General features: G+C 36.6%; 2 protein-coding genes across 3 annotated transcripts in view; one reads left to right on the top strand and one right to left on the bottom strand.

Moving 5' to 3' along the window:
- LOC119833236 (leucine--tRNA ligase, cytoplasmic) overlaps positions 1-5,865 on the top strand; it is an 8,569-nt gene extending 2,704 nt beyond the window's left edge. The window contains exons 5-13 of the mRNA XM_038357163.1: positions 451-1,349; positions 1,705-1,963; positions 2,041-2,405; positions 2,637-2,781; positions 3,090-3,213; positions 3,774-4,028; positions 4,572-4,781; positions 5,039-5,273; positions 5,628-5,865. Coding sequence (XP_038213091.1) covers positions 451-1,349; positions 1,705-1,963; positions 2,041-2,405; positions 2,637-2,781; positions 3,090-3,213; positions 3,774-4,028; positions 4,572-4,781; positions 5,039-5,273; positions 5,628-5,833 — 2,698 coding nt within the window. The 3' untranslated portion in view covers positions 5,834-5,865. The remainder of the gene's footprint in view (positions 1-450; positions 1,350-1,704; positions 1,964-2,040; positions 2,406-2,636; positions 2,782-3,089; positions 3,214-3,773; positions 4,029-4,571; positions 4,782-5,038; positions 5,274-5,627) is intronic.
- Positions 5,866-6,334: 469 nt separating this feature from the next.
- The window catches only part of LOC119833672 (exportin-5), a 13,075-nt gene continuing 10,664 nt past the window's right edge, over positions 6,335-8,745 (bottom strand). For both annotated transcript variants that reach the window (XM_038357795.1, XM_038357796.1), the window contains exon 21: positions 6,335-8,367. In XM_038357795.1, the coding sequence (XP_038213723.1) occupies positions 8,224-8,367 (144 nt within the window). In that variant the 3' untranslated portion in view covers positions 6,335-8,223. The remainder of the gene's footprint in view (positions 8,368-8,745) is intronic.

The following is an 8,745-nucleotide window of genomic DNA, read 5'->3' as shown; positions in this document are numbered from 1 at the left end:
TCCTAGTCCATTCCTTCTTTCCAGTCGTTAATCCTTTCCTTTCCCTTACCCCATAAAAGCGGGCAGCGCATTCACGGAAGTACTACCTTTGCGAAAGTTTATGGGCGGTGGTAATCGCTTACCATCAGGCGAACCACCAGCTCAGCTGCCCGCTATGACATAAAAAAAAAAATCTTGAACCTTAAGACATATAAAGGTAAAATTTTGCAGAATTTTATTAGTCCACACTCTATATGTAGTAAGAACAGATTTTGCTATTTATGATTCAGTAATAGTTTATCTTTTATGCTAAAACCACACAATGGGTTTTGTTGATAGTTGCCAGTGATAACTTGTAATGATCCACAGATATACTTGCTCTTGACCACAGGTGAAACCGTGCGGCACAGCTAGTATATTAATATTAGGTCATGTTTTCACTTTAATTTAAGCATGTTTTTAATTTAACAGGTGCTTTGCTAACAAGTCAGTAAGTTTCGTAACTGCAACTCTGAGACCTGAAACAATGTATGGTCAAACTAACTGCTGGATTCACCCTGACATTAAGTACATAGCTTTTGAAACTGTCAATAACGGTATTTTCATATGCACAAAACGAGCAGCCAGAAATATGTCCTACCAAGGGTTCACAAAGAATGATGGTGAATTTGAAATTCTTAAGGAAATTATAGGACAAGATCTTTTAGGAGTAGCATTGAAAGCACCTTTTACTAGTTACCCAAAGATATATTCTTTACCTATGTTGACTATAAAAGAAGATAAGGGTACAGGAATTGTTTCGAGTGTACCTTCGGACTCGCCTGATGATTATGCGGCATTAGTTGACTTACAGAAAAAGGCTGCATTCAGAGAAAAATATGGAATCAAAGATGAAATTGTTCTGTCCATAAAGCCTATCCCTGTTTTAGAGGTTCCCGAATTTGGAAACTTATCAGCGGTACACCTATACGAGAAACTGAAGATTCAGAGTCAGAATGACAGAGAGAAGCTAACTCAAGCTAAGGATATGGTATATCTAAAAGGATTTTATGATGGTGTTCTGATCGTGGGCGATTATAAAGGCAAGAAAATTCAGGAAGTAAAGAAGGCTATACAGAATCAATTAGTGAAAGAAAATGGGGCTGTTATATATTACGAACCCGAGAAAAATATTATATCAAGGTCCGGTGATGAGTGCGTTGTGGCTCTTTGTAATCAGTGGTATCTTGATTATGGTGATGAAGGATGGAAGGCGCAGGCCGAAAAGGCATTAGCTGCAATGAACACCTTCCATGAGGAAGTCAGAAGGAACTTATCTGGAACTATCAAGTGGCTTCATGAATATGCATGCTCTAGAACGTATGGCCTAGGTGAGTTGCACTTGTTTAAATAATATTTGAAACTCTTTAAAAAAACATTGGGTGAAGAGAACAAAACAACCGTAAATTGAACTGTGCTTAGGAGCATACCAACAATGAATTCAATATAATATTTTTTCCAAATTTTTTGTGGGATTATTCTATTTAATTTTATATTTGTTCCATTGAAATTCTTCATAAAGGAGATTTTTTTATAAAATAGAAAAAATTTGGTTACGAGGCGGGATTCGAACCCCCTTCTTTTTACCAAAGTCATCAAATTTCTTCGACTACAGGTAAAAACGTCAGCCAAACACCCTTAAAAATTTATAATATTACTAGTAAAGATTGTCTGTATATTTTCCAGGTACAAAACTGCCTTGGGACACTCAGTGGGTGATAGAATCTCTGTCTGATTCGACAATATACAATGCATACTACACTGTTGCACATTTTCTACAAGGAAATACCTTTAGGGGCAATGCAGAGAATGCTCTTAAAATAAAACCTGAACAAATGACTCTTGAAGTTTGGGACTACATATTTTTCAAAGATGCACCATTCCCAAAAGATACCAAGATTCCTAAAGCATCTTTAGACCTTATGAAGAAATCGTTTAATTATTGGTAAAATGCTAGAACAAAGAAATTTATCAATTTTGAAATTTAAGTCACTTATATCGTAACATTGTATTATTTTCTAGGTACCCAGTCGACATGAGAACATCTGGGAAGGACTTGATTCAAAACCACTTATCATACTATATTTTCGTCCATTGCGCTATATGGCCGAACGAAGAGGATAAGTGGCCAAAGGGAATCCGAGCTAATGGACATCTTCTACTTAACTCCGCAAAAATGTCCAAATCCGATGGAAATTTCCTAACATTATCGGAATCTTTAGTCAAATTCAGCGCCGATGGGATGCGTCTGACGCTAGCTGATGCTGGAGATTCTATCGAGGATGCCAATTTCGTTGAAAGTACGGCCGATGCGGCCATCCTAAGGCTGTATACCTTTATTGAATGGGTAAAAGAAATGATGGCTACAGAGTCTACTTTGAGAACAGGTGAGAAATTTTACATTTCAATGAAAATTTGCATATAATGTTTGCACCTATTTGATATATTAAAAATGTAACAGTCAAAACCAGTTTTACGATACAACGCGTTTTCCCTACATAAAAATAGTTGTAAATAAAAAGATATAGTTACTATTAGTTCTTATTAGAGAAAAAGCGTTGTCACGAAAAACAGGTTATAAAGGCAGCAGATATATACTGAGTCGTATATTGTTTCAGGTGAATACAATTTCCATGACAAAGTATTTATAAGCGAAATGAACATGAAGATCAAGCAGACGGACGAGAATTACAGCAAGGTACTTTTCAAGGAAGCACTCAAGACAGGCTTCTTTGAACTGCAGGCTGCACGTGATAAGTATAGGTAATATATTTGTAACTTCATTAAAATAAGAATTTCTGCAAAAATGCTATGAACTCATCACCACTATCCAATAATGTTTAATATACTTTAACATACAATACATACTAACAGATTTACAGAAGTAATAATATACTAAAGTAGAGCCTGGACAAGCCCCAGTCTAAAAAGAAAGATGATTCCACAAAACCAAATAGTTAGGAGGCTTGTTAAAATAAAAAAAGTTAATACTGACATTTGAAATGACACAGATTAAAAACGAATGCATTTTTTATATTTGGAATTCTGTAATATTTTGTTGTTCGCGACAGGGAGCTGTGCTGGGAGCGCGGCATGCACGCGGCACTCGTGCGGCGCTACGTGGCGGCGCAGGCCGCGCTCGTGGCGCCCGTGTGCCCGCACGTGGCCGAGCACGTGTGGCAGCTGCTGGGCAATGTGAGTGCAACCGCTCTTTGTTTTTTGTTATTTCGAGACGAACTAAATTAAAAAATATTTAGGTTTTTATTTGTTATGTGATTGTGTTTTTTACTCTCTGGCTCCGTCATGGCAGACTTAGTTTTTTTACTTTTATTTACTCTTCTTAGTTTTCTTGTCTTTAAATGTCGTAAGCGCTAATTTACGATGTTGTAGGTTGTTATGATTTTTTAACAACACGTCGATAGGATAGAATTCTTTGACCTATTGACGTTTCTATTGACCTGAATAATTCACAAAAATTACATTACTGTAAATGACACAGTGATAGATATGTCAGAACTTTTTTTCACATAATTTTTCGTTACAAATAATTTTCTCTTGAAATATGCGAAAAAAAAATAAATGAAATAAATAATTACTTTCTGTGGTATCAATATCAAAATAAAGAAACAATTTTTGTTCTTTCATATGAAAAATGAAATGTTGTCAATTAGAGTTATTTCTAATTAATATCTTATGATATATATATTGTAAGGGTAAGTGAAAATTCAAAACAAAATGTGTTTTTTTTATTATAGAAAACAAGTATTCTTCACGAACGCTGGCCAGTAGCCGGTGAAATCGATGAAGTGGCGGTGAAAGCCAGCAACTACCTCATGGAAGCGGCCCACTCATTCCGCGTCTACCTCAAGAACCACTGCGCTGTGAAGAAACCTAAGAAGGGAGAAGCGCCTAAACCTGAACCGAAACCAAATAAAGCCGTCATTTGGGTCGCCAAGGAGTATCCCAAGTGGCAACAGGTCATTATAACCACGATGAAGGAGTTAATTGGGGTAAGTTTGTTTGATGTAACTGAGAGATAATTATTTATTTTCTTTGTGTCATATACATTATAACAAAACATGAGAAAACTTTACAGCACCTTTTAGTTTTATTTACAACAAGATGTATTTAACTCATTACATGTAATTTCTCCGATAGTTTTTTTTTATGTCATCATTGACAATGCAGCTGGTGGGTCGCCTGATGGTAAGCGCCGCCCATGTATATAGAGGCGTAAGGTCGATTGCAGACCTTACGCCACTACAAATGAATCGCCGACTTTAAATTAGAAAGGGATTGAGAAAGGATCGACGAGAGAAATAAGGGAAAGGATTGGGAATAGCAAGGAAGAGGATATGGGCCTTGGGCTCCGATAGTAATAACAGTTATTTAGGAGTCCATGTCTCATTTACAACGACGCCATACGTATAGTACACAAAACGAATATATGAATAAGTTAGAAATTTTTTCTATTCTTTCAAAATTTCTAATTTATAAAGCATTTCAATGCTATAAAACTAAAAATTAAATATGAATAAGTTTCCAAATTGCAGCCATCAGGCCTCCCGGACAACAAGGTGATATCGAGCAAGCTGTCGCAGCTGAGCGCGCTGCAGCGCTACACCAAGCGCGCCATGCCGTTCGCGCAGAGCGTGCGCGACGCGTACGAGCGCCTCGGCGCCGACGCCTTCTCGCTCGCGCTGCCCTTCGACGAGGCCGCGCTGCTCGAGGACAATAAGCCCTATCTCATGAGCACTTTGGACGTGAGTCGTTTGCATTTCATTTTAGAATTGTAGGTGCTGCCGTTCGCGCTTTACGATGTTGTTTGTTTAAATAAATAGTTTGCTTACAATGAAATGTTTATAATAATTCTTATCTTATTACTCGTATCGTTACTATCATATAAAGATCCATGTTAAAAATACCAACGATGTAGAAGTCGCATAATATTCCCATCTCAACTTCAACATTTCATGTCACTCACGATACACGAACATGTTAACGTGGAAACAACCGGCAGCTCGAGTGGATAGAGGTGAAGCACACGGACAGCGCGGACGCGCCGGAGAAGAGCCGCGAGGAGTGCGCGCCCGGCGCCGCGCACGTGAGCTTCGCGCGCGCGCCCGCGCTGCGCCTCGCCGCGCTCAGCCCCGCGCCGCGCGCCGCGCTCTTCGCCGTGCGCCTGCACGTGCTGCAGGGCGACACCGTCGAGAGGCTCAAGGCGAAGCTCGCCAAGGAGGTCAAGGCCGTCAAGGGTCAGTGGTTGCAAAGATACAATTGATCAACTATGGTAATAAAACAATATATCACGAGATTTTGTTTATTCTGTTTTTCTTTATGGTAAAAAGTTAGCTGTAACTCGCAGCGTCACTCGCGTTGTACCCGGTTTAAAAGTAGCTTATGTGCTAATCTAGACTAGACAATTTATGTTGATAATTTCACATATATCCGACCAGCTCTTTTTGACTGAAGGAGTTACATACACTCTTGCAGAATTTCGCATTTATAATATTAGTAGAATTTGATGTTGTGTTGGACTGTAATATTTATAATTGGAACAAAAACAAACAAAAATCTTTTATGCTTACATGTTATGTTTCTAATTTCAGACCTCAACTCCTTAAAGCTGTGGCGTTATAAAGACCCAGTACTGGGCCCGCGCAAGATCCCAGTGCCCGGCGACACGGAGACCAAATGCGTGCCCATAGATAACGATGCAGTACTGCGGGTGTTAGTGGACGAAAACCGGTTGGAGCTCGTCGATAATGGGAAGAATATTGATATAGGACTACAGATTGTGTACACTTATAAGTGAAACTTGAAATATATTTATTTTTCAAATTTTCATATCATCTTATCTATATTCTTTTAATGTCTAAATTACCCTTGCATGTTGACTCTTTTTTCATGTTATAAATACGCATATCAAAAATGAAGCATATAATATTATAATTAAAACATTCAATGTTGAGCTGTGTATTCGATAAATATTTGATAATAATGTAACGTTTAAACATTAGCAAGTAGGTATTAATTATTTAAAGACTATATGAAAAAAATAATAGAAAATAGCGAATTGAATCTTACTTTGGGGTGAATTAGTATAAAATAATTGTAATTAATAATAAATCACGTTATTGTATTTTCTGCTGGTCCGCCCCATATTTTCATAGTTTATGTAACGACCAGCAAATCGACCAAAGTAATACAAAATTTATTTATAGCTGACCAACTGTGTTGCCGATTTCATATCGTTGATAATGGATGTCAAATGCCAAAAAAATCAAGTATTAATGTCAAGAAATAAAAGTCAATTGGCTGTTTAATAATATATTTAAATAACATATAAACGGTTATTCACATAAGAATGTTTAGCATTGCGAGTACGATATGGCCGTAATCCCGGGCTCCATGCGAACGCGACACATCACCTCTATTTATTTACAACACACGATTACTGTACACAAAATTACATAAATTTCAAATGAATCCTTAACGCTGTGATGAGTAACGAATTCATATGGATTAAGCGCATTTAGGTCGTTAGTCAGTCTTTGTGTTTCTCACGATGCCATAAGAGACAATTTCTTATCGTCTGTACTATTGAAAAGGCACTATTGAAACGAACTTCGTTACTAGAAGCTGATTGTATCATGTTTACAAAAAATATATACTTTCTGATTTAACCAAAGCATTTCTTCAACAGTCCTGGACCCAACATATATAGTTTTTAATCTTCCCAGGAATACTGGCTTCAGGCTTTTCCCTTTTCTCTTAATATACAAATGAAAATATATATAACACAAAAGTTTCTAACATCAAAGTATGTTAGTGTAAATGTAGATCTGAGACCTTAATCAAGCTAATGGATACCATACAGTTACATACATAATAATTATGACTAAAATGTTATTGTTACTAAATAGGAACATTTTATTGATAAAAATCACGGATGGCTGATGCACAGCTTGACATGAATAATAAACTCAAGGGTTTGATTTAAAAAATTCAATAAATAAAAATATTATATGCGATTAGCTCCATGATACGAAATTATTTGTTCCTTTTTAATAAACAAAATAGATTCCATAAAACTTAAAACAAATTTAAAAATAATATCGCACTCGGTGTCGAAATGAAAAGAACAATGAAACTTTTGATGGAATAATATAAAAAAATATAACACACGTTTCTTATAACTCGCAAATCAAAATCCTTCAATTCCACTACAGCAATTCGTCATTATACAACACATTTACAAACTTTCAGACATCTATTAACATTTTTGCCAACAAAATATACACGACCGTAATAAATAGTTGCGCTCTTTTATCGTATTTAATACTTTACACCGCGATGCCTCACCACCACGCATTTGGCTTAATGTAATACGTCCTACGTTCCACTCTCACGACAATTTCAATCATTTTCTTAAAGTATTGTTTTTATTTTCAAGTATACATGTGTATGACAAAACATAAATAAACGTAAGTACATTTGTACAATCTACACATAAAGGCTTTACACAGCATCTCCTAAGTTTAGGTTCCATCAACAACAGTTCTGTTCCAAACAGTTGTATAATTATTTCAAAAGAACCAACAAGTTTTCTGTTGTGGATATTCTTAAAAACAAATCTTGAATTTACAGATTGAAATTACCGCTATTTTTAACTGCTCTATTCATATATCCATAATATGTCATGCATCATACATGCCCATCAACTAAATATGTTAATTTGGTCCTAGACATTAATGCAACTTATATTCTGTAAAACTAACTATAAACCCCAAATTGGCATCTCAACATCCCCTAAATTTTTTTATGGCAATGGGGGGAAATTTATAGTAATTCATGTAAAAATAAACACAATATCATGTATATCTATTAACTGCATATGCAAGGCTTTCTGTTTGTCACGTAATCTTTGGAACGGCTTATGATGTTTGCGGGTTCAACTGGATGGAAGACGAACTTATAGCGCAACAATGTAGAAAATTTATCACATATAACGCGGACGAAATCACATGCCCGACTTTTATAAATCAATGAACCGTCTTTCGCGCAACCCGCACTAACCCCATGCCACACATCTTTATAGACAATATACAGACAAGCATAGACAATAGACAATAGACAACCAATCAACAAGCCAAATGCGTCAGTAGCGAGCGCACCGTGGTCGCGTTCGCACGTGCGGGCGCGCTATGTGGGCGCGTTCGCGAACAGCTGCTCGAGCCCGCCCTCCGTGCCGTCCACGGTGCGCTTCTCCTTGGGCGCGTGCATCGTCGGCAGGTCCAATATGAACACCTCCTTTTTGAAGAGTTGCCCCACGTTGCGGCCGATCACCTGAAATTTATTTAAAATTATAATTTTGATTTTACATTGAAATATATTTTCAACTAATGTTCCCAAAAAATAAAGGGAATCTCAAGTCTCTCTTGACTGTATTTTTGTATTTAATTCTTTTGTTACTTGGTAACTTACATTAGTTACTTTCAAAATTAGGATTTGAAGCATATTGTTTATAATACAACAAATGAATATGAATATAGATCATTATGTTATAAAATTATAAATAAAGGCGGTTTTAAGAGAAAAATTTTCATGTGTGTACATGCATACACATTACTATAAGGTCACTCTGTAACCATATTCAGATGAGTTTTTATAATTGGATTACACGCTATTCAGTGTCAAAGCGTGTGTGTGTGTGTGTGTGTGTGT

The sequence above is a fragment of the Zerene cesonia genome, chromosome 17 (genome assembly GCF_012273895.1).
Source record: "Zerene cesonia ecotype Mississippi chromosome 17, Zerene_cesonia_1.1, whole genome shotgun sequence".
Lineage (NCBI taxonomy): Eukaryota > Metazoa > Arthropoda > Insecta > Lepidoptera > Pieridae > Zerene > Zerene cesonia.
The sequence above is the reverse complement of the archived record's forward strand: the minus strand, read 5'-3'. Positions and strand labels throughout refer to the sequence as shown.